Consider the following 26,349-nt stretch of genomic DNA (forward strand, 5'->3'; position numbering starts at 1 on the left):
GTGTAAAGGGGAAAAGGATAGTGATAGAAGTGTACTACCGTAACCCGCAATTGGAAGAATTACGATCGCCTAAATTTTCCTTTTTGATGGGCAAATCTGTGCTCTAGCTATAGGTATGAAAAAATGAATGCCGATAGTTTGAGGCACAGTAATTTATTTAAACTGGTTTGGGGCCTGTTGACATCTTATATTACTTCACTAGCCATGCTCTTCAATCTTTCCCTATGGACGGGGAGAGTCCCACTGGACTGGAAAACAGCTAACGTCGTTCCTCTGCACTAAAAGGGTTGTAGAGCAGAGGCTGCGAATTACAGACCAGTGAGTCTCACATCGATAGTGTGTAAACTCATGGAAACACTACTTAAAAGCAAGTTAGACATGATCTTGGAGGAGGGGAATCTGAGGGATCCCAAACAACATGGATTCACTAGGGGCAGGTCATGCCAATCTAATCTCATCAGCTTCTTTGATTGGGTAACAATGAAGCTGGACTCCGGGGAGTCTCTGGACATAATGTACTTGGATTTTAGTAAAGCTTTTGACAGTGTCCCACACCGCAGGCTTTTAAGCAAGATGAAATCAATGGGGATAGGTGAGACGCTAACTACTTGGGTCAAAGATTGGCTGAGTGGTAGACTTCAAAGGGTGGGGTCAATGGCACCTTCTCTGAAACATCGGAAGTGACCAGCGGAGTCCCGCAGGGCTCAGTCCTGGGTCCACTCCTTTTTAACATATTCATAAGGGACTTGACACGAGGGCTTCAGGGTAAAGTAACATTATTCGCCAATGACGCCAAAATATGCAATATAGTAAGGGAAAATAATTTGCAGGATTGTATGACGCAGGACCTGCTTACGTTGGAGAGCTGGTCCGCAACATGGCAGCTGGGCTTCAACGCCAAGAAATGTAAGGTCATGCACCTCGGTAGCAGGAATCCATGCAAAACCTACACCTTAAATGGAGAAACGTTGGCTAGGACGACAGTAGAGCGAGACTTGGGAGTGATCATCAGTGCAGACATGAAGGTTGCAAATCAGGTGGAAAAAGCATCATCCAAGGCAAGACAAATGATGGGATGTATCAATAGAAGTTTCGTAAGCAGGAAACCCGAGGTCATAATGCCACTGTATAGAACCATGGTGAGACCTCACCTGGAGTACTGTGTGCAGTTCTGGAGGCCACATTACCGCAAAGATGTGCTTAGAGTCGAGTCGGTTCAGCAGATGGCCACTAGGAATATCTCGGGGCTCAAGGGTCTTTCGTACGAAGAGAGGCTGAACAAACTGCAGCTCTACACTCTGGAGGAACGCAGGGAGAGGGGAGACATGATTGAAACGTTTAAATATATCATGGGTCGTGTCGAGGTAGAAGATGACATCTTCCTACTCAGGGGACCCTCAGTCACAAGAGGGCATCCGCTCAAACTCAGAGGAGGGAAATTTAGGGGTGACATTAGGAAGTATTTCTTCACGGAAAGAGTGGTGGAGCACTGGAATAAGCTTCCGGAGCAGGTGGCCAAGGCCAACAGCGTGCTTGACTTTAAGAATAAATGGGACATCTACGTGGGATCCCTACAGAGGCCTAATAAGACACTCAGACTTGATAGGGAGGGTCAGTAGAGTGGGCAGACTTGGTGGGCTATAGCCCTTTTCTGCCGTCATCTTTCTATTTTTCTACTATAGTAGATCTTTGATTATGAGTCAACTTTTTTTTATTTTCGTACACATCCAGGGAAGGGTGGGAGGGGGGCTATTTCTATCCTAATTTTGACCTTTGAGTATTTACACCTGGGGTGGGAGGATATTATTAATCTGAACAGGGAAAAGTCATTGGAAAAATCTTTGTTTCTGTGTTTTATTGATTAATCATTGGGTGGGTGGGATAAAATGGTTGGTCATGTATATTTGTAACATGAATGTGCTTTTATTGACTTATATGTTATATACTTGTGTCTTGCACTATTGATGTTTGGAAAATCAATAAAGAATGGAAAAAAAAAAATAAGGTGTACTACCGTCCACCTGACCGGACAGATGCTGAAATGTTATCAGAAATTAAGGAGGTTAACAAACTGGGTAACACGATAATAATGGGTGATTTCAACTACCCCGATATTGACTGGGTAAATGTAACAGCAAGGCATGCTAGGGAGATAAAGTGGATCTCTTTGCTTCTCCAGACAATGCCCAATGCAGCACATTTTGCTCTTTTCATTCAACTCCACAAGCCATAGCAAGGGATGCTGTCTCCATTCATTGGGGGCACAACCTTCTCTATGCTTTCCCACTGTTACCTCTGATTTCCAGAGTACTTCAGAAAGTTACCAGAAACAACGCTCAAATCATACTCATTGCACCTCATTGGTCCAGACAAATCTGGTATCCACACCTGGTGGACCATCTACAAGCTCCTCCAATTCCCTTGGGAGACCAGCAGAACGATCAACTACTATATCCCAATCTCTACAGTCTCAGTTTGATGGCTTGGAAATTGGTAGTTCGCTCCTAACTCAGTTCCCAGTCTCTCAACCTGTAAAAACAGTTCTTCTTGCAGCAAGGTGCCCTTTCACCAGAAAATCTTATCAATCTAAATGGATTTGATTTTCAATCTGGATGCACCATCACTAGCAAGACCCTCTTCATTGCCCACTTGACTATATTTTAACATACCTTCTACACTTTTCAGATTTCAGTCTCAAGTCTAACTCCGTCAGATTTAATTTAGCAGCCATCTCAAAGTACCATACTTTTGTGGAAAGCAAACCAATTTCAAATCACCCTCTGGTTTCTTGTTTCATGAGAAGTCTCATAAATCTTAGGCCTCCACTGTGAGACCTCCTCCAGCGTGCAACCTGAATTTAGTCTTACATCAATTAATGAAGGCTCCTTTTGAGCCATTGGAATCTGCTTCTCTCACATTCCTTACATGGAAGACAGCCTCTCACACAGCATTAACATCAGCTCGAAGAGTTAGTGAACTTCATGCTCTAGTCATGTATTATCCTTATCTCCAATTTTTCTTAACAGAGTACAACTAAGAACTCATCCCAAGTTCCTTCCCAAGGTTGTCACAGACTTTCATCTCAACCAAACTATAACTTCGCCATCATTTTTCCCACCTCAGCATTCCTCTCCAATGGAACAAAATCTCCACATATTAGACTGCAGAAGAGCATTACTTTTTTTTACTTCAAGAAAACTGCTCAGTTATGCCAGACCAACCAGCTCTTCATTTCCTACAATCCAACTAACCGAGGAAAACCAGCATCAAAACGAGATCTATCCTTATGGATAGCACATTGCATCAATTTCTGTTATGCAAGGGCACACCTACAACCTCCTGGTACAATTGGAACCCATAGGTTATGAGCTACAGTTTCTCCAAAAGCAAATTTTAAATCACACTATCTGCAAGGCTGCAACCTGGTCCTCAGTGCATACATTTACAAAACACTATTGCTTGGATCAAAGTTTAGCACAGTCTTATGAAACTTGTTTGCACTGTGATTGTTTTTACCACCATCCATCTCCTTCTTCAAGTTTGGGACTCACCAACAAGTGTGTCTGCATATCCTCTGCTTGTCTCTGGAGAAAGCAAAGTTGCTTACCTGTAACAGGTGTTCTCCATAGGGGAATGCAGCCACACTTGCCCACCCACCATCCCTTCATCTCGACTCTCTTTCATTGCTAGAGCCAAAACTGACAAGGCGAGGGGAAGGGCTCTAGGTGTAGGGCCTTCTGCACATACCCAGTAAGCTCAAAAGCTTACCATAGCTAGGGGAGAGCACTGGCAATCAGGTTCAGTCAGAAGACTTCACCAACAAGTGTGGCTGCATTCCCCTGCTGTCTACAGAGAACACCTATTACAGGTAACTAACTTTGCTTTCTCTACATAAGTGCCAACTTCCCTCCATCTCTTTCGAAATAGCTAGGGAGTCCCATCTGTGAGAATATGCTGTCCTGGGATAAGGCACAATTACTTATCTGTAACAGGTGTTATCCAGGGACAGCAGGCAGTTATTCTCACAACCCTCCCACCTCCCCTAGTTGGCTTCTTAGCTTTTTTATTGAACTGATGGCCTCGCAAGCTGATGTCAGGCGGGAAGGCATTCATTGGTACGGGCAGTCTCGAGACTTCTAAAGAAGTTAAAGTGACAGTACACTTTTGCACTGTTTGTACCAGGGCTCTGTGGATGATGTCACTCATCTGTGAGAATATCTGCCTGCTGTCTCTGGATAACATCTGTTACAGATAAGTAACTGTGTTTTGATCTCTGGAGTGGACTATGTGGCTGATGCCCTTTGTGACACTCAACCAATGCCTTTGCTGCTTTGAAAGATTGTGCAATCCTTGTGACATTTACATCAGCCCATAATTGTGATTGAAGGAAGCTGTTTTGAAGATTATCGATCAATTCAGCCTAGACTCCTGAAGCATGCCTTTTGGCCAAAACACGAATCGTATTGAATCCTTTGGTATCATCTAATAAATTGATCCAATTATTGTCCACTTGGTTCTTGTCTCCTTTACTGTTACTTTGTGTTGTTCTGCAAAGGATCTGTTTTTGCTCCCAATAATTTTGTAAACCATAGCCTATGGATCGGTTCTCTAGAACACTAATCTGGCCATGAACTTTCTGGTTTTGAGCTAATTATAGGTGATATCTTGGTATTGCTCAAGAATCTCAGCAGGAAGATGTTGCTCAAAGGAGGCCAACCGTTGGACTAGCTGTTTGAAGTAGAAAGTCATAAAAATTATAACTGATGATATGACTCACAATTATGGTCTACCAAATTTGTCCATGATTCGTCTCTCTCTTCCAGGAGGAGTACTGGTATATGTTCTAGTAATGGATGATCTTTTCAGGGCAGACTCAACAAAAAGGGAGTGATGTAGTTGAACTCTGTAAAGGAAGTCAAGTTTTCTAGAAGCCACAGGCACAAGTAGAGGCGCCTCCCAATTTTTAAACATAGTGTCTTTCAAGAGATGATGAAATGGAAACTTTAAACAATCCTTGGGAATTTGTTCAAAGTCCAAGGCATCTGCTCTTGGCTCAGATTCAGACTCCAATTTCACTGGTAGATCGTACCCCATTTGATGGATGAATCTGGTGAATTACACACTCTCTAGTGGAGACCTTCGACTAGGAGGAATAGAAGAATCAAAAGTAATATCATAGGACTCTGGTGCAGAGAGTTCTGGATCAGAATATGTTGGATCCGAGAGATCTGAATCGTAATCAGTTATTTTAGGAAACAAGACATGTCCAGAACAGTGGTCTTTTGACTTAGATTGGTGTCGATGCAAAGACTTATAGCTGTGGTGCCTGGAAGAACTATCGGTGTCTCGGTGCTGATCCGATGTGGAGCGTGATGAAGAACTGTGATGGTTATGTTGTACGATAGGTTAGGTACCGGAGTCCCTGGTGGAGCAACGCTTGACCTGGGACAGTACTAATGGAGCCTAGGGATATACAAGGGCTGGTTGCGCCTGCAACACATGCGCCAACTTCCTTTGAAGTAACTTTCTAAGTTGCTCTGTAAAGGTTGAACCGGTAACGCAGATGTTGTCGGTACAGTTGGTGCCGTCAATGCTGCAGTGATTCGAGGCATTGTTGACCTAGATGAGGAGGCAAGCCTCTGAGGAGACACTAACTGCAATGAAGGAGACCTCGACTTTTTGCGTACATCAACTTACTCAATGCTTGAGAAGACGCCAATGTATGAGTGGAAAAAGCATTCTTAAGCAAAGAAGTCAATGGAACCGTTGAAGCCAATATTGATACCTCTGGAGAATGGTTTTTAGACTTCAATGGAGAAGACCCGAAAAGTTTCTCCTGCTGTAAAAGTCGAACCTTCAGAGAGTGCTTTTGAAGATTTGAACAGCGGAGACAAGTGTCAACCCATTGTTCAGGACTAAAACACTGAAGGTACTAACTGTACGGATCAGTGATAGAAATGGCCCTGTTGCACCAAGAACACATTTAAACTCACTGGCAGGTTTGGATGGAAAAATAGCTGCAGCGAGGCTGAAGGACTCAATCATAGCGGTGGTTGAGTAAAGTGGAATCCGAAATTCAATCGATGCAGCTGGTCTGCAAAAAGGCTGAGAGAAACCTGAAGGCCCCAATATTGAAAAAATTTGAAGGAAACATTAAAATACTTAGTGAAACAAAATAATAAAGAAAAATAAAGTACAGGAAGCAAAAAATATTTAGAAAAATTGCTTGTTTGGGAAACACTCTAAAAACACTACTTCTTAGCTCCACGGAAGACTAAGAACCGTCTGGGAAGCTGGTGACTTCTTAGCTAGCTTACCTGATGGAGCTATAGCCTGTGACACCAACATGGAAGCTGGTACCTCAGATAATGGCGATGCTTTCGATGTTGATGACTTGGACGGTGTCGAATGTACCTATGATGTATCCATGGCATCAAAGAGAAGTCTTTGTTGTAAAAGGTGATTTTTTATGGAATGCTTCTGAAGCGTCGAACAACGTGTACAAGACTCCACGTGATGGTCTGAGCCAAGACACTTGATACACCAGTTAGGGAAATAGTGTGCTGGCACCTGCTGCACTTTTTAAAGCCAGTTAATGGGCGGAATATGGGAGGGAAAACCGCCTCAACCAAATCAAAACCTGAAGGCGGAGGCAAAGGCCCCACCATCAAAAACGGCTATGGCAAAAAGAAACCTTTAAAAAAAAAAAAATACTAGAAGAAGGAAGAAAAGAATTAAGAAAAATCAGTGAAAGTGCGAGCAAGAAAGCAAATTAAAATGGGAGACTTTCACACATGACTTCGTAGCTCTACGGAAAACTGAAAACTGAGGAGCGCACATTTACGTCGGACAGGAAGGCACTCACGCATGCACGGTGTGGTCAGTCGCGAACTTTCTAAAGTTCTTAAAGTGCAAGAGCGCTTTAGCAGCTGTCCGTACCGAGGCTCCGTGGATGACATCACCCATATGTGAGAATATGCTGCCTGCTTGTCCTGGGATAAACACATTTACAAGGATATCTCAACTAGTTCCACCAATCTGGGTAATTCCAGATTTCAGAAGCAAAAAAAACCAGACGTCTCTGCCATTGTGTATCACAGGAAACATCTGGAAATATAACCCAAAAACAATTTATGTCCGTTTCTAAAAAACATCTTCAAAATCGACATCTTATCTGGTATTAAAGTTATTGTAGCTATTAAGATTTAGCTGAATCTTTATCAGAAGTCTCCAACAACGCTGAGATGTTTTGAGATACAATGTCCTGATCCACCTGCTTTTGATTCTATACTACTTTTATTAGCAAAAAATATACTTGTGAAAAAGGGGGAATAGTTTCTTCAGGAACACAAGGAATTTCCAAGAAATATCTTTTAAGCCTTTCCCTAGGCGTTAAAGAGAACACGTGCAGAAAATTCAAGAAATATAGATCATTACTGTAAGCATTTTCCAAAAACTCAAATTTCCTTCTCAGATTAGTAATATCTTTCACCATTACTTCTTGTACTGAACAAGTCTCAGCCAAATCTTTTTCCATCTTAATTACACATACAGTGTTCTCCCTAGGGCCTTTCAGCTGGGCGGTCCACCCGGGTAATTTAGATGTCCGCCCAGCTAAATTCTGCTGCCTCCGCTGCTGCTCAACATAAAAAAAAAAAAAAAGCCGGCTTGAAGATTTCACCTTAGTCCGTAGCGAACTTATGCTCCGGGGCTTTAACGTGTGTGTGCCGGCTTCCCTTCTCTTCCCTCTGAAACCGGAAGTTATGTCCGGGGGGAGGGAAGAGAAGGGAAGCCGGCACACACATGTTAGATCCCCGAAGCATAAATTCGCTACAGGCTAAGGCAGGAGACAGGTCAGTGAAGTTTTCCATTTGCTCTTCTTGCTGCCGGGTCCTGCCTACTTTCAGTTTCCGTGAAGGCAGGACCCGGCAGCATTTCCCCCAATCGATTGTGATCTTGGGCCGATCAGCCTTCTTCTCCGACGGCAGAATTGACATCGGGGAGAGGAATGCTGGTCTGCCCGAAGTAGGGAGAGCTTGGGGGGGGATGGCGGCCAGCGGCTTTGGGGCCTGTTCCCCGATGGCAGTGACATTGGCAGTGGCTTGGGGGAGGGCAAGGAGAAAGAAAGTGAGAGGGCAGGAAGAGAAGCAGAAAAAAAGAAAGGGGGCATGAAGAGAGAAAGAAAGAAAGGGCAGGAAGAGAGGAAGAAAAAGTTGGGGGGAGGGGAATGAGGTCAGGAGGAGAGGAAGCATACAGGCTGAAAGAAAGGAAGAAAGATTGGATGCAGTCAGAAGAAGAAAGTGCAACCAGAGACTCATGAAATCACCAGACAATAACGTAGGAAAAATGATTTTATTTTAAATTTACTGATCAAAATGTGTCTGAATTTATATTTGCTGTCCATATTTTACACTATGGTCCCCTTTTACTAAACCGCAATAGCGGTTTTTAGCGCAGGGAGCCTATGAGCGTCAAGAGCAGCGCTGGGCATTTAGCGCAGCTCCCTGCGCTAAAAACTGCTATCGTGGTTTAGTAAAAAGGGAGGGGGTATATTTGTCTATTTTTGTATGGTTGTTAGTGAGGTGACAGTGCATAGAGTCATCTGCTTTGACCTCTTTGAGAAACCCCGGAATAGGAATGATTATTAACATTTTCTCTGCGTACAGTGTGCTTTGTGGTTTTTTAAAAAATTTTTATTGTTGGTAGATCATTTTGACTTGGTCATTTTAAAAGTAGCTCGCAAGCCCAAAAAATAGCCAATGGTAGACTTCAGAGGGTGGTGGTTAACGGTACCCTCTCTAAAATGTCAGAAGTGACAAGTGGAGTACCGCAGGGCTCAGTCTTGGGCCCGCTCCTTTTCAACTTATTCATAGGGGACCCGACTCAAGGGCTTCAAGGTAAAATAACACTATTCGCCGACGCCGCCAAACTATGTAACATAGTGAGCAGCTCCGATTTACACAATAGTATGATGCAGGACCTGTTTTTGTTAGTACGTTGGTCATCTACCTGGCAGCTGGGCTTCAACGCCAAGAAATGCAAGGTATCCATATTCAAGTTTCATCACGATGGTCTAGTTTTGGCTCCAGTATTTGTCACTTCCGTTCACCAGGTCTGGCTATCCGTTACCGTCTCATATTTTAAAGACTCACTCGTTATAATTAGCGGTGATCCACACGTCTCTTCGTAATGGACATGTCCGATTTTAGCATTTGGATCTTAGTACTATGGGTTTGGTCTTTTCTGGTTTCCTTTCTATAGTCTGCTTTTCGTCTGGAGTCTTTTGAGTTTAGAATTACATTTTATGACGTATTTTTGTGGTTATAATTGTATGACATGTCTAAATCGGTCAAGTTATCCATTCTTTCTATTATTTTTTGTCCCCTCATACAGTGGCAGACAGCCCCGGGTGCCAGCCCTAGGGGATACACAGCCGGCTGGATCCAGAGTCTTCCAAGCTGCTCTAAATGGCACCTGCACCTCAGCACGGCTGCCGTACTTATTCTGAAGCAGAGTCGGCAGCCGCACTGAAGTGCAGGAAGGTCCCACGATGACTGCATTTGCTGCCTCTGCCTCCGGAAGACGTAAGTGACGTCGGAAGGGGAGGACCGGCAGCTGCAGTCATTGCGGAACCTTGCTGCAATTCCCTGTGTCTGCCGGCCCACCCCCTTCAACGTCACTTACATCTTCCAGAGGCAGAGGCAACAGAAGCAGTCATCATGGGACCTTGCTGGTTTGGATGGAGAGAGGAGTATAGAAGGGTGGTGGAGAGAGAAAAAGGAGGTCAGGGTGGTATGGAAGGGTGGTGGAAGGAGAGAAAAGGGGCAGATGCTGATGGAATTGGTGTGCAGGGAAAGGAGAGAGAGACATAAGGGGGAAGGATACTGGATGGAATTGGGTTGGAGGGAAAGAAAGGGGGCAGATGCTAATGGAAGTGGGGGTAAGGGAGAGGAGAGAGTGAAATGCCAGACCATGGGGGTGTGGGAGAGGGAAGGGAAGAAGAGGAGAGAGATGCCAGACCATTGAAGGAGGGAAGGGAAGAAGATGGATGCCAGAATAATAGGGGTGAAGGGAGAGATGGAAGGGGAATACAAGGAGAGAAGATGCCATATAGAAGGGGCAGAGAGAGAGTAGACAGTGGATGAAAGGAAGAGAGTGTCAAGACTATGAGGAAAGCAGAAACCAGAGAAGACAATGTAGAAAAAAATTCTATTTATTTATTTTTTTGCTTTAGGGGAGATGCATCGCTGTTTCTGTGGTGTTGCATTGTATGCAGAGTCCAGCTTCTTGGTAGTTCAATTTAACCTTTGTCTACGTTTTTCTATTTTATCCCCCCTTTTACAAAACTGTAGAGCGTTTTTTTTAGCACCGGCCATGGTGGTAATTGCTCAGAATTCTATGAGAGTCTGAACTGTTACCATCATGGTTACAGTTTTGTAAAGGGAGAGGGGTTAGTTTGCGATTACATATTCCATACTAGGCGAAGATATTTTCTGTGTTCCATGTGTTCGAAAGACATACGTTTTCAGTTAGGATTGACTGTGTAGGATTGATCTGTACTAGACTGGCTTGTTTAGTTTTACAATAGGTGTATTGATGTACTGCTCACTGCAGTATGTAAGATGCTGCCTTTTCCTAGGTACACTTTTGTGTGATGTGTGGATTGTTACTAAAAATCATGTTTTTCATACAGATGGAGTGGGGGTGTCAAAAAAATGATGGGCCTCAGGTGTCACATATGCTAGGTACACCACTGCCTTCATAGTTTATATCTAATCCACAAGCCTGCTTTTAGGACCTACAGAGTATGTATCCCTCTGATTCATAACAATTTCACTTCTCATGTTATCTTATCCATTCTTTTTATTACACAACTGCCCAGATAAGCATCATTCTTTGACGTGATTGGACCTTGAAAACTAACGGCAACAGTGTTCTCACCAGAAATTTTTTCCAGCCATGAAAAACATTTGCTGCATTTAGTGTGTCACAAAAAACATTTGCTCCGTTTAGTGTGCCGGAGTTAAAAAAGTTTGAGAGACGCTGTTCTATACCATTTGAAAGAGGGCAAATATCTCATTATTCACTTCTAGAATTGGATACTTCTTAAATTTAATATATATATTATGGAACAAGTGTCAAACCTTAAGAAAGGCAGTCATATTGAGCATTGGAAAATAACTAATAATAAACTAATACAAATAGTACACATTTAGGGCTCCTTTTACTAAGCTGCGATAGCGGTTTTACTGTGTGCTTAGCTCGCGCAGAATTGCCGAACATGCTAGACGCTAACGCCAACATTGAGCTGGCGTTAGTTCTAGTCGTGTAGCGTGGCAATTCTGCATGCGATAAAAACGCTATTGCAGCTTAGTAAAAGGAGCCCTTAATTTCCAAATTTCCCTGTCCCGCCCCACCCGGCTACTTTTTCATGCCACCCGACTGGAAAAAATTTCTGGGGAGAACACTGACATACATTCAAAGTTTCAGTATCAATCTTCATAGTTCTTAAGTTTTCCTCACACTCTTAATTCTAGAATCTAACAATTACATTTGTGGATACAAAGTCTTTCCAAAATTAGCTATCAACATCCCTAAAGAGTCTAAAGTTATTTAATTTGATTTAGTCAGAAAAAAAACCCAGTAAATGTAAATAAGACCTTTGTTTCAAGGAAGACTCTTGCTCCACTTCACTCCTGAAAGCGCCATCTCTCTCCCCAGAGTTGTAAATTTTGACACTGATTTGAACACTAAAGGAATCCTCTCCAAACGGGGCTTCAGTTCATTTGTTGATTGAAGATGAGCCTCGGGTGAAGAAACGCCTATAGAAAGCAACTCTTCTGACCCCCAACCACAGAGAGCTGCTATTGCATGGTTGTGAGGGAAGTGCTCTTATCGTCAGGGATTAAAGTTGTATCTGATCCAAGGAGTCCTGTCAAAATTACCACTCTTCTCCAGCAGGAATCTCTCTGAAAATCGCACCGCTCCTACTCTACTCATAAAACATCAATAGGTCTCACCGCATCTGACAGATCTTCTTGATGTAAACTGTTCTGAACTGTCAAGGTATAGCAGGTTATAATATTATTATTATTGTTTCTAACTGCTGCGAGGCTCTAACAGTGATCGTCCCACACCGCTTCAGCATTGCGGAAAAGTATCACAAATGAAAAGAGGAAGTTCAACAGAGGTCAGGAGAGCGTGGCCATCTTGGATCCATCTGCCAGGTCAAGATAGCCGATTTTTATAATTGGAATGAATAAGGACCTCCCCAGCTTAAGAAAGGCAGAAATTCACATGTATCGTTGGAAAGAAGGGCTTATCTATCTGATCTACACATGATTTCACAAAGGCCAGTGTTCACATACCACTAGCAATGAAAATATATGGCTTCCAAAGAATTAACCTCATCCCCTTTTATTTATTTTTTTAAATAGAATAACTATCACAGAAGGCTAGTATGTTTAGAAATAGGAAACGCTATATCTTAGTAAGGAACCAGACTGAGAAGAGGAGTTGGCAACTGAAATAGGAGCACAGAAAAGTAGAGTTGGGAACTGATAAATAGGCCAACTTGGAGCGGAGGAATTTAGAAAAAAGCAGCCAGAAAGAAACAAATAAATAAATAGCAACCTCCAACAAATTAAGAAACAGTGCCCCAGATGCAAATGTTGCTAAAAAACACGAAGGCACAGAAAACAGGTGTTCCAGCAAGGAGGAAACTACACAGGGAGAAGAGTTTCTGCTCTCACCCTGACCGTTGTAAGCAGAATAGAAAGGAAGAATCAGAGGTAATACTTACCTTCTGAGAGAAGAGGACAGCTTAAAACTGCATAGACTATTGACTGAAAGTAATGTGACCCACACAAAAGGCATGTAATCAACCTTTAGCCTCCTGAAAACTCCTTATGAACAGTTGCAGAGTGAAGGAGCAAAGGAGGAACCCACCAGTTATCACTCTGTGTTGAGAAAAATAAAAGGACTTAAGTTTTCCAGAAAGAATCCCCTGATTCAACTGACAACCCAGCTGGAAACTGGATCAGAAGTTGGCTGAAAACACCTCAAAGTTGCTGCACAATCTGTCAACCATCTGCTTGGAGAAACAGCAAAATAGTGAACATTCCAGGTTGCACAATTAAGAGGTGAATTGTAAAGAACTAGTTTTCCTCCGACTCCAAAAGCTGGCTGACAGACATACTGGTTTGATATGGACAAAAAGAAAGCAGAATTTGAAAATGCTGTGTGCAGAATTACATTTGTTTTACACAGAATTCTCTCTGAAGTACCCATGTTCCCATGCAGCTAATGGTCTTGGTTGATCTTATGCGCATCAGAGCTGGGATACAATACAGTTGATGACAGAAAACCTGGATCAAACAGTAAAATGTATACTGCAAAAAAGCTCATACCAACCTAACATCAACAGAAAATGAGCCAAATTCACTCAAGAATGAAATTTCACTTCAGCAGTTTCTGAAAAATGCATGCACTGGTGATGCTCCATTCGTAAATACTAGGGGAAAGAAGGCAGCCTAGTCTCTTTATTCAAACCCTGCTTAGCTACTGAAATACAAAAATAAATCTCCTTACCTCTATCTGAATCGAAGTGCTCAGAAAACACTGTGGAACCTGTACTATCCATTCGTATTCTTTCTATACCCAGTTTCTCCAGCTGTCTCCTCAGGTGGCGCTGTTCTCTCTGCAATTGATCTATTTGATGTTGTGCTCTTTTGTCACAATCTTCAAGTTTCTACAGGTTTAAGCAACATGTTAGACTTGGTATTTTTTCATACAAGCAAAATTAAAGTTAAAAAAAACCCCAAAAAACAACCTGCAGTAGAATACATTTTAGAATGCCTGCAGCTCTTTAGGTTGGAACAGGCACATAACAGCTATGAAAATACAGCTAGAATAAATTTGTGCCTACCTTGCTTAAGGTCACAGTTCAGTCAGGTTGTACACAAGCAGACTATAAAAATATCCTTTTTAACCACATCTCTCTTTAAACTGAAGGACAACTTCTGTACATATAGGGGTTTACACGGCAGTATCTTAAGCTTAAATTTTACAAATATGTTTAAGCTGCAATCCAAATGTCAAAGTAAGTGTTGGTACCTCTCTCACCCTGGCCTTGATTTAGAGTCCCTCCCCCCTCCATTTAAAAGTAAAATCAAGTCTCTTGCTAGTAGGCTCTAATATCCTATACCTCAGAAACACTTTGCATACAGATCATCAATATTATACTGGACTGATATAAATGTTATATGAAAGATATTGTACATTAACTCTCAATCTCCTCCAACTTTCTTTACAGCAGCGATTAGTCAAACCTTTACAGCAGCGATTAATCAAACCTCGGCTTGCGAATAACATGGTTTGCGAATGTTTTGCAAGACGAGCAAAACACTCCCGCAAATTGTTCTTCGCAAAACGAACTCTCAGATATGGTAGCCCAGGGGTGGGTACCTGCCTGTGGGTGCCACAGCCCCTTCAGCGGGGTGGCTTCCTTCTCTCGGGATCCCCATGCGGCTGCCCTCCCGCTTCAGCCGATGCCTCTGCCGACATTGTGTGTGCTTGCACGTGGCGTGCATGTTGTCGGGGCGACGGCCTGCTTGGCTCAGGAGCTGAGAGGTTGTGAATATGCTTGTACAGGATGGCAGCCGGCTTGAATCAGGAGCCGAGAGGCGCTGGCAGATGGCAGAGGCATCGGTCGAAGTGGGAGGGCAGCCACACAAAGACCCTGAGGGAAGGAAGCCATCCTGCTGAAGGGGCTGCGGCACCCCAAAGGCAGGTACCCACCCCTGGGCCACCATAGCAAACCTTGGTTGTGGAACGAATAGACCGCGATTGTATTATGGCCTATGGGGAACTTTGCTTTGATATACGAGTGCTTTGGCTTACGAGCATGCTTCTGGAACGAATTATGCTCGTAAACTAAGGTACCACTGTATTTATAACTAAACTTACATCCTTGCTTTATGCATACCTCCAACAGCTGCAGCCAGAGATGTCCTAAGACACGGATCCTCCGCAGCACCACAAAGCCTCACAAACAGTAAGCAAAGCATTCAATGAATGAATGTTTGTGTCAGTGTAGAAAAAAGCACAGTTACTTATCATAACAGATGTTATCCGGGACAGCAGTTAGATATTCTCATATATGGGTGACTTCACGGAGTCTGGTTCGGACAGTCTAAAAGTGAACTGTCACTAAGTTTTAAGAAACTTTGCGACTGCCCACATCGTGCAAGCATGAGTGTCTTCCCGCCCGATGTAGGCTTGTGGTACCTCAGTTCGGTAAGCAAGGTAAGAAGCCAACCTGGGGAGGTGGGAGGGATGTGAGAATATCTGCTTGCTGTCCCCGGATAACACATGTTACGGTAAGTAACTGTGCTTTATCCTAGGACAAGCAGGCAGCATATTCTCACATATGGGACTCCCTAGCTTATTGGAACGGGACAGAGGGAGAGTTGGCCAATGAAGGAAAGAGATTTTGTAGAAAACTACTTGACCGAAGCGACCCTCCCTTCTGGAAAAGATTCCAGAGAAGAGAGGTATGTGAATGAGTAGACCGGAGGATCAAGTAGCTGCACTGCAGAATGTACTGAAACCAGAATGGGTGAGAGCTTACGTGCTATCAGAGAATTGGGCAGAATTGAACAACTTCTCCTGTTTAATTGCCCCTGAATCAATCCAAGACCGCTAGCAAATTTGCTGCTATTGCTGTGGCTGCCCAGAAACCAAAGGAATATGTCTCCAATGTGAAGAAGGCTGTTTAGTAGATCTCCTTGAAGAAAAAGAGTTAAGACTGTGCTCTATTTAAAAGTACCGTATTTTCGCGGATATAACGCGCGCGTTATACGCGATTTTACCTACCGCGCATACCCCTCGCGCGTTATATGCCAGAGCGCGGTATAGAAAAGTTTTTAAACATAGTTCCCACCCCGCCCGACGCCCGATTCACCCCCCCAGCAGGACCGCTCGCACCCCCACCCCGAACGACCGCTCGCACGCGCTCCCACCCGCACCCGCACCCGCGATCGGAGCAAGAGGGAGCCCAAACCCTCCTGGCCACGGCGACCCCCTACCCCCACCCCGCACTACATTACGGGCAGGAGGGATCCCAGGCCCTCCTGCCCTCGACGCAAACCCCCTCCCCCCAACGACCGCCCCCCCCAAGAACCTCCGCCCGTCCCCCAGCCGACCCGCAACCCCCCTGGCCGACCCCCACGACACCCCCACCCGCCTTCCCCGTACCTTTGTGTAGTTGGGCCAGAAGGGAGCCCAAACCCTCCTGGCCACGGCGACCCCCTAACCCCCCCCCGCACTACATTACGGGCAGGAGGGATCCCAGGCCCTCCTGCCCTCGACGCAAACCCCCCTCCCTCCAACGACCGCCCCCCCCAAGAACCTCCGACCGCCCCCCCAGCCGACCCGCGACCCTCCTGGCCGACCCCCACGACCCCCCCCCCCCCCTTCCCCGTACCTTTGGAAGTTGGCCGGACAGACGGGAGCCAAACCCGCCTATCCGGCAGGCAGCCAACGAAGGAATGAGGCCGGATTGGCCCATCCGTCCTAAAGCTCCGCCTACTGGTGGGGCCTAAGGCGCGTGGGCCAATCAGAATAGGCCCTGGAGCCTTAGGTCCCACCTGGGGGCGCGGCCTGAGACACATGGTCGGGTTTGGCCCATGTGCCTCAGGCCGCGCCCCCAGGTGGGACCTAAGGCTCCAGGGCCTATTCTGATTGGCCCACGCGCCTTAGGCCCCACCAGTAGGCGGAGCTTTAGGACGGATGGGCCAATCCGGCCTCATTCCTTCGTTGGCTGCCTGCCGGACAGGCGGGTTTGGCTCCCGTCTGTCCGGCCAACTTCCAAAGGTACGGGGAAGGGGGGTGGGGGGGTCGTGGGGGTCGGCCAGGGGGGTCGCGGGTCGGCTGGGGGACGGGCGGAGGTTCTTGGGGGGGGGCGGTCGTTGGGGGGGGAGGGGGGTTTGCTTCGAGGGCAGGAGGGCCTGGGATCCCTCCTGCCCGTAATGTAGTGCGGGGTGGGGTTAGGGGGTCGCCGTGGCCAGGAGGGTTTGGGCTCCCTTCTGGCCCAACTACACAAAGGTACGGGGAAGGCGGGTGGGGGTGTCGTGGGGGTCGGCCAGGGGGGTCGCGGGTCGGCTGGGGGACGGGCGGAGGTTCTTGGGGGGGGGACGGTCGTTGGGGGGAGGGGGTTTGCGTCGAGGGCAGGAGGGCCTGGGATCCCTCCTGCCCGTAATGTAGTGCGGGGTGGGGTTAGGGGGTCGCCGTGGCCAGGAGGGTTTGGGCTCCCTCCTGGCCCGATATTGTTGGGGAGTCGGCGGTCCTTCGGGGTGAGGGTGCGAGTGGTCCTGCCGGGGGGGGGGGATGTATCGGACGTCGGGGGGGGCATCAGGCTTTCAGGATGGGGACAGACCTTCAAGGGGGGACAGGACTTCAAGGGGGGACAGTGCACGGAAAGTCAGGGGGGGTGAACGGAGAGTCAGGACAGCGCACGGAAAGTCAGGGCAGTGCACGGAAGTCAGGGGGGGTGAACGGAGAGTCGGGACAGCGCACGGAAAGTCAGGGCGGGCGAAAGGAGCGTCGGGCATCATGCGCGTTATATGCCTGAGCGCGGTATAGAAAAGTTTTGGTACATATCATCGTGATTTCTGCGCGCTATACCCCTGTGCGCGTTTTACACAGGTGCGCGTTATATCCGCGAAAATACGGTATTCCAAGTCTGCTCATGTTGAGCTAACCTCGATGGGCTCGCCAAAAAGCTCCTTCCCTAGGCATGGGATATTGGCCAATCTATTTTGCAGATTGAGATCTATATTAGAGAGTCTGAACCATGCTAGGCATCTCATGGCTACTGGCATAGCAGACGCTATAGAAGACAGTTGAAAAGCATCAGAGAGTGATCTTGGAAGATGCATTGCAGTCTGTGGCAGAGTATGAACAGCCCGCTGAAATTCCAGAAGATGCTCTGAAGGAATGTACTGCTTGAAATCGGTCAACCATTGAACATGTTGTTGAAGATACAAAAAAGAAACAAAAGCCTTTTTGTTTCTTGGTCGTGTCCTCTTTGTGGAGGGATCAGGGTCAATTTTCTTGCTGTTGAAGATACAAAGAGACATGTAGAAAGTGTAATTAAGGATTCTGCTAAAAAGCATAGAGTTGATAAAGGCGACGTCCAAACGTCCATAGTACGGCCTTCACGTCCCAGAGGCAATGAGGCATGAACTCTGATAGGAAAATATTTGAGCATTGACTCCACTAATAATGAACGATGTGGAAGTTGTGGATTATCAAATCCCGGAGTAGAGAAAATTCTGTAAAACGAATTTCCTGGAGCAGCCTTGACAGTTAAAGCATCTTCCAATTTCTGAAAAGGATTTGTTTAAACAGTTCATGCAATGGCAATCTGAAGAGATCTTTGGAAAGTTCAATAAATTTTGAAATTCAGAATTAAATGAAGCATCAGTCTCCACTGAAAGAGGCAAATCTTTGCACAACTAATTTATGTAAGTTGCAAAGGAGAGTTCTTCAGTAGAAGATCTTCTTTTGGGAATAGCTGTGCCAAAGACCCAGATTCAGAGAGGGAAAACCCACACTCAGAGATAGACTTCGAATCAGAGAAATTTTCTGGGGAAAAAATGTCTAGAAGTTGTCCTACGACGCTTCGTTACTGGTCTGACGAAGAGGCAGAAGTGGATCGATGAAATTCCCAATGCCTCTTTGAAAGAGGAGGTTGACTAAAAGAGGAACTCTGATGTCTTGCTCGGAATGCCTCACAGAAGAAGAGGAAGTAGCAGCTCCCTAAGTCTCGAAGGGGAGCATTGTTGAGAAGTAGAATTTCGATGCGAAGAACCATGCCTGGAAGATCAGCGCCAACATATAGAACCATGACTCCTCATAGAAGATCCCTGAGCAGTATTTCAAAGCTCTAATGGATCGGTGGTATTGGTACCTCAACGCCTCACAGTGGAATGATCAGGTTGGGCCGGTACCAATGGAGTTGAGTGTAAGACCAAAAAACAGTGGCAATCTCCCTGTGAAAGAATTCATCGAGCTTCTCTCAAAGAGTGTACCAGTAGCGATTGCTCAACCGCCGGTACCTCTGGTGCAGCAGGTTGCTTTGGTATGGGTGACCTGGCAGAAGACGCACCCCATATGGGAGAAACAACCTGCAGCTGAGCAGAACAATGATGACGCCTTTTGTCCTGCATCAAGAGACTTGATGCCGTTGAGGCCTGTGACGCCTGCTGAGCAGCATGCACCAGTACTGAAGGCTCACCAGCAGTACTATCGGTGCAGCAGGTTGTCTTAGAGAGAGTGACCTCGATGAGGATGCACACCTTGGAGGAGAAACAACCTGCAGATCCTTAGATCAATGGCATCGATGTGTGGTCTGCCTCAAGAGATTCGATCTTGCAGAGACCTGCGACACTTGCTAGGAAGAGGATGACTCAGAAACTGGTTTCCCCAATTATAGGAAATTTCCTGATGTCGATGAAGGAGCTTTCAAAGGCAATGGCTCCGATGTTTTTCCGATGTTTTTCCGATGTCCATAGCGGAGCTGAACAGCTTCTCCCACTGAATACGACAGGCTTTAATGGAATGCTTTTGAAAGGTGGAACACTTAATACACGACTCAATTTGGTAATCAGGGCCCAAACATTGAAGACACCAATTGGTTATGGAAATAAGACCTGCAGCACTTTTTATTTTTTTAATTCTTTATTTGATAATTTCTTAATACAGCAACATTAGAATCAGGAAAAAAGGCACATAGGAAAACATAGCCTGCAGCACTTTTTTAAACCCCGTAGTAGGTTTCGACATGGGAAAAATCTTTGTTGGCGAGATTAAACTCAATGGTGAACGAAGTCCCGCCGGTGAAAGAATCTGAAGGCCGAAATATATTTATTTTTTAGAAACTATACAAACAAAAGTGAAACTAGAAACTAAAATAAGAAACTCGAAGCGGGAAAGCAACGCTGACTGAACAGAGATCAGTCAAAAACAGACTTCTTTACTCCACAGAAAACGAAGAACTGAGTTACCATGAGCGGCCATCGGGTGGGAAGGCACTTGTGCATATGCAGTGTGGGCAGTCGCGAAGTTTAACTTAAAGTGACTGTACACTTTTCATTCTGTCTGTACCGGGCTCTATGGATGACATCAGCCATGTGAGAATATGCTGCCTTCTTGTCCTAGGATAATGGTGCGCATGAGGGAGTGAGAGACCATAAACAGTATCTTTTCAGCTCTGTGAAGAAAAAAATCCTGCTTGGCCCATCACAGTGGTGGGTAGGAGAAACATCTGCTCGCATGCATGGTGGATTTTCTCAGAAGCTTCCAGAAGTAGAACAATGGATAGGTAGCATCTCTGCTGAGAGTTGTGCTGAATGCCATTACCAGATGGGAAAACACGCTGTCCTGCTTGTCCTTGTAGAAAATTAGGGACTATGGTCTTTGAGATAGTAACCACATCTGTCTAATCCAGTGTATCATGGCGAGATTCTGGGTGTGCCGTGAGATGCTGGTGAGGAGGAGAGGCGCTGGCTTGCTGTCTGCCTATAGGACGTGCCTCTCGCAACAAGAGGCACGAACTGTAGTCAGTTAGCGAACACCCGCGCCTCTTCTCTGTGCCTCTCCTGCTCCAGCACCCCCCACTGGCGGCTCAAGGCCCAGTCTGGAAGGCCTTCGCACATGTGCAGATGTCATGATGACATCATGTATGCATGTGATGTCATCACATCAACATCTGCACATTTACAGGTGCTCTCCAGCTACAGCCCAGAATTTACTGTTCCGCCGAGTAAAAAAGTTTGCATGACACTGGTCTAACCATTGATATCTGTCTAATCCTTCCCATTCTCCTCCATATCCCAAAGCGAGCTTACAGAGCAATTGGTTAAGTCCTATGTTTGTCTGCACAGCTACTGAAAATCTTTGGATGCTAAATAACCTATATAATCTAACCTAAATAATCATTAAATTTCTAGACATTTTTGTTTTATACTTGCTGTTAATGATTTATGTGTTCTATTTTTAATTTGTTTTTTGTTTTATACATGCTGTTAACAATTCTTGTTTTTTTTTTTAACTTATTATTATTAAGATTGTTTGTCTCCCCATAATTTGTTTTTAATTGTACATCGCTTAGAATGTTTTATATAGGCGATTTATCAAATAAACGTGAACTTGAACTTGAACTTAAACCTATCTCCTTCCCCCAGCTCCAATTCCATCCCTTTTGTTCATTTAATGTACCAATTTTTTGTCCAGGGCAATCGTCATTATTCATTTACCTGCAAAACTGCTTGCTCAACTCTAGGCTATAAAACTGCCTTATTAGGTGAACTGACAATTTATTGGTTTCAGTGCTTCCTGGAGAAAGACAACTAGAACTCACCTTAATGTGCATCTTAGCTTTTGTTAGTAAACTCAGTGTTGTATGTCTGTTGGATTCTGCTCCAAGTGGCACCAGCATTTTCAGCTTCTCCAAACAGAGTCTAAGATGAGCACGCCTGGGAAAAGACAAAAGTTCCCAATATTACTATCTTTGGTAAGGTCCTTTTTATTTGTTTTAGCACTCAGTGAAGTAAAATAAAAACAAAATGAAACTTGATACAGTTAATGAATACTATGGACTAATATGCTTGGATTGTAGATATTGAAATGTTTATTTGCTTAAATTAAGATTGCTAATGGAGTGATTTGAATGTATAGACTCTTATCATTGATATCGATACAACATTCATGGATACCTGAACATGCCTATTGCAGTCACATGATCTTAGTTGATATATGAAATATGTGAAATATTTCATTTTTGTACTTTGTTTTGTATTTTTTTTCATGGATTTGATTCTTATCTTTGGTTTGTCATTTATATCACAGGGTGTGTATGCTTAATCATTCAAGTTTTTCTCTCTGTTATTGATTTTAAAATTGCTATTGTTTTTATTTCTATTTATGCATTCATGTCATATGGTATTTTTATAATATGTTTTAGGACTCCTGATGCAGGCACTCTAGCCAAAACACAGTCTGTGTTGAGTCCATGTTTTTTCAGAACTGTTTCATGTATGGCCTTTATTGGATTGATATTAAAGTGGGTTTGAAGACTAGGTTTCTCTCTGCTCTTCTTGGATCCTGCTGTGACTTTTGCAGAGGTGTGTCTCCTTTGTGGTAACTGTTGTCTCTCTGGGCTGTGTCCCATATCCTCAATTCGTATCAAAGGAGTTGACAATTCCTATAAGTCTCCTGGGGCTTAGGACCGAAACACAAAAGTCTGGCTACCTGAATCCTCAGAGATCTGACTAACAAGGCCCTTTTCCAGGCCGTCCTTGAATTAATGCTGAGCTCAGGTCTGCACCCTTCGGAACGCAATAGGCTTGAAAACATTGCCAGGTCTTAGCATAAGCTGCAACAGTTGACTTCCTCTTGTTGTGCAAATTGGTGTCAACCACACCATCCAAGTAGCCTCTACACACTAAGATTGCGCACTTAAGAGCCATGCCGTAAGACCAAAGCATTCTGGATCCTGCAGGGCTATTGGACTCTGCGTGAGGAGTCAGGAGTGACAAGGAAGTTTGAGACTATGATCTAGCTGTACACGAACCAGGTCCACACACCACAGGCATCTTGGTCAATCGGGTACCACGAGAATCACTCAAACTCAATGCACCTTGATCCTTCGCAGAAGACGCCCCATCACGGGCCACAGAGGAAAGGCACAGAGAAGGTCATCTTGGGGACATGGCTGGACCATGGCATCCAGCCTTTCGCTTCCTGACTTACGATGGTGCCTGAAGAACCAAGCCTGTTGGCTACTTGGGATCTAGCTAGGTATTTGGGAACATCCTGTTGACCACTGATGCCATCAGGTCAAACATCAGACGTCCCCGTCTCTTCATTATACAAGTGAAGGCTCTCTGGAACAGCAACCATTCTCCTGGATCCAGAGTTTGGTGGCTGAGATAATCCACTTGTATGCTGTCCACTCCTACCCCCTAGTGCACTGCCAAAAGTGCTAGAAGATGGATTTCTACCCATCGAAAGAGCAACTTGGCTTCCAGCTGCAAGGGAGCACTCCTAGTGCCCCCCTGATGATTTATAGTTTACCGAAGTGGCATTGTCCAAGAAGACCTAAACCGCCTTGTTCTGGAACGTGCTCTTGAAGTGCAGGAGAGCCAGGCATATCACTCCAAGCGATTGATCGGCCATTTTCTCTCAGAAGGAGACCAATGTCCCTGCACTGGACGGTCCGTGCAAAGCACCTCAGAGCCATAAAGGCTAGTATCTTATCAAGATTACCCAGGTGGAGATACAGAGGGGAACTCCCCTGGAGAGAGAGAGAGAGAGAGGATTCAACCACCAGGCTAGATTCCAGGGAGCCATTGATGTAGTGGATCCCTCTGCAGACTCCAACGAGAGATCAACACCTGTTGAAGCTGGCACAGGTGAGCTCTAGCCCAGGGGACCATGTCTATGGTAATGACCATCGACCCCAGAACCTGCAAATATTGTCAGGATGTTGGGGCGTGTGTATTCAGAAACATCAGGTATATCAACTGGAGGAATTTCTTCTTGTGGGACTCTAGGAGAAACACTTTATTCACTCCCGTGGTGAAACGGACTCCCAGGTTTTCTAGGTCTTACTTCAAAATAAGGCGACTCTTCTGAAAGTTGAAAACCCAGCCTTGCTTCTGAAGCAATTGGATGACTTGGAGAACTGCCTGGTGTCCCTCAGACTGACTGTGCTCTGATGAATCAATTGTCCACATACAAGTGGACTCAGATACCGAGCCTGTGTAGGTGTGCCGCTACAACCACCATCACTTTGGTGAAGATTTGAGGTGCAATTGCCATGCCGAAGAGTAAGGCCACAAATTGAAAGTGCTGCCGCAAGACGTGGAACCTCAAGAACAGTCTGTGCTCTGGAAAAATGGGAATATCCAGAAAGACCAGAAATTTCCCTGACATGACCGAGGCAATCACCGACTTCACTGCTTCCATTCGGAACTGAGGGATATTGAGGGCTACATTGACTACTTTGAGATCCAGGATTTGTCTCCAGTCTTTGGAGCCTCTCTTTGGCATGATAACGTATATAGAGTATTTGCTGAAGCCCGAGTTGGACTCTGGAACGTGCTCTATGGCTGCAATATCCAGTAACTGCTGGACTGTTGTTCTGTTATAACATAAGAACTGCCATACTAGGACAGACCGAAGGTCCCATCAAGTCCAGAATCCTGTTTCCAACAGTGGCCAACCCAGATCCTAAGTACCTAGCTAAATCCCAAGTAGCAAAATAGATTTTATGCTGCTTATTCTAGGAACAAGCAGTGAATTTAGAAACATGACATGACGGCAGATAAAGGCCAAATGGCCCATCTAGTCTGCCCATTTCCCCAAGCCATCTCAATAATGGCCTATGGACTTCTCTTTTAGGAAATTATCCAAACCTTTTTAAAACCCCGCTAAGCAGACTGATTTCACCACATTCTCTGGCATTGAATTCCAGAGTTTAATTTACATGTTGTGTGAAGAAATATTTTCTCCGGTTTGTTTTAAATCTATTATTTAGTAGCTTCATCAAATGCCCCCTAGGTCTAGTATATTTGGAAAGAGTGAACAAGCAATTCATATAAGAACATAAGAATAGCCTTACTGGGTCAGACCAATGGTCCATCTAGCCCAGTATCCCATCTTCACGGAGGTCAATCCAAGTCACAAGTACCTGGCAAAAACCTAAATAGTAGCAGCATTCCATGCTACTGTTCCATGTCTGGTCTCAACAGCAGACTATGGAATTTTCCTCCAGGAATTTGTCCAAATCTTTCCACTCCACTCATTATTTTATCAACCTCTACCCTAAGCCACCTCTTCTCCAAGCTGAAAAGCCCTAGTTGCTTTAGCCTTTCCTCATAGGGAAGTCATCCCATCCCTTTTATCATATGCAGCCCAGTCTTCTAGTCTCACAAGGTCCTCTTGCAATTTTTCACATTCTTCTTGTGATTTAACAACTTTAAACAACTTTGTGTCATCAGCAAATTTAATTATCTCATTAGTTATTCCCATCTCTAGATCATTGATAAATATGTTAAAAAGCAGCGGTCCCAGCACAGACCCCTGGGGAACCACACTATTTACCCTTCTCCATTGAGAATATTAACCATTTAAGCCCACTCTGTTTTCTGTCTTTCAATCAGTTCTCAATCTATAAAAGAACATTACCTCCTATCCCATGACTTTCTTTCATGAGGTATTTTTTCAAATATCTTTTGAAAATCCAAATACATAATATAAACTGATTTTAGGTTTTTCAGGTGAAGGAACCCAGGACTAGAGAATGACACAGGGGGGGGGGGTATTTGTCCCCATTTCCGTCCCTCCCTGTCCCGTCAGCTAGGTCCCCATCCCCACAAGCCTCAAATAGTTTTATACTGAACACAGCTACAATGCTACTTTATTCTAAAGCAAAAAAAGAAAAGAAAAAAAAAATTTTCTACTTTTGTTGGCTGGTTTCTGTTTTCCTCATCTTCTCATCATTCTCTGCCTTCCATCCACTGTCTGTCTTCTCTCTGCCTCTTCCTTATAGCATCTGCTCTATTTCGATGCCTCTACCAGGAATTGTCTTTCTCTCCCTTCCCCCTCCATTGGGCTGGCACCCATATTCTTCCCTCCACTCCCCCATGGTCTGGCATATCTGTCTTCTTCCCTTCCATCTCTCACTCCTTTCCCCAGGTGGTTTTTAGCATCTCTCTCATTTCCTCCCTTCAGATCCGTTATCGGTCTCCTCCCCCCTCCCCCAGTGCTCTGGTATCTCTCTCTCTCCTCTCCCTTCCTTTTCTGCTCTTCCTTCTCAATTTGTTTTCTCTCTCTTGTCTACTTACTTTCCTGTCCTCAATTTCCATTTGATTGTGTCTCCCTACAGCTTGCCACCTCTTTCCCTCACCCCTTCTAGTATCTCACTAAATCTACCCTCTTACCCCAATCCAGCATGTGCTCTTTTTCTTTATCTCCTCCTTCCATCCAGTTTGTGCTTGCTCTCTCCACTTCCTTCCAGATTCTGCTCCCCTCTCTATCCTCTCCCATCCAGTGTCTGTTCCCCTTTCTTTCCCCATCCATCCAGCGTCTGCTCCCCTTTCTCTCCTCCCCACTTCCTTCTAGCCTCTGCTGCCTCTCTCTCCACTTTCAGCATCTGTTCCCCTCTCTCATTCTCCCCTTCCAACCAGCATCTACTCCCCCTCTCCCTCCACTTCCCTTCAGCGCCACTCTCTCTCTCTCCCTTTCCATCCAGCATCTGCTCCCTTTTCCTCCCCACTTCCT

General features: G+C 45.0%; 1 protein-coding gene across 1 annotated transcript in view; it reads right to left on the reverse strand.

Moving 5' to 3' along the window:
- The window catches only part of MXD1 (MAX dimerization protein 1), a 99,116-nt gene that overhangs the window by 24,135 nt on the left and 48,632 nt on the right, over positions 1 to 26,349 (reverse strand). Inside the window, exons 4-5 of the mRNA XM_033949054.1 lie at positions 21,425 to 21,539; positions 13,591 to 13,750 (exon numbers count right to left, since the gene is read on the reverse strand). Coding sequence (XP_033804945.1) covers positions 13,591 to 13,750; positions 21,425 to 21,539 — 275 coding nt within the window. The remainder of the gene's footprint in view (positions 1 to 13,590; positions 13,751 to 21,424; positions 21,540 to 26,349) is intronic.

The sequence above is a fragment of the Geotrypetes seraphini genome, chromosome 6 (assembly GCF_902459505.1).
Source record: "Geotrypetes seraphini chromosome 6, aGeoSer1.1, whole genome shotgun sequence".
Classification (NCBI taxonomy): domain Eukaryota; kingdom Metazoa; phylum Chordata; class Amphibia; order Gymnophiona; family Dermophiidae; genus Geotrypetes; species Geotrypetes seraphini.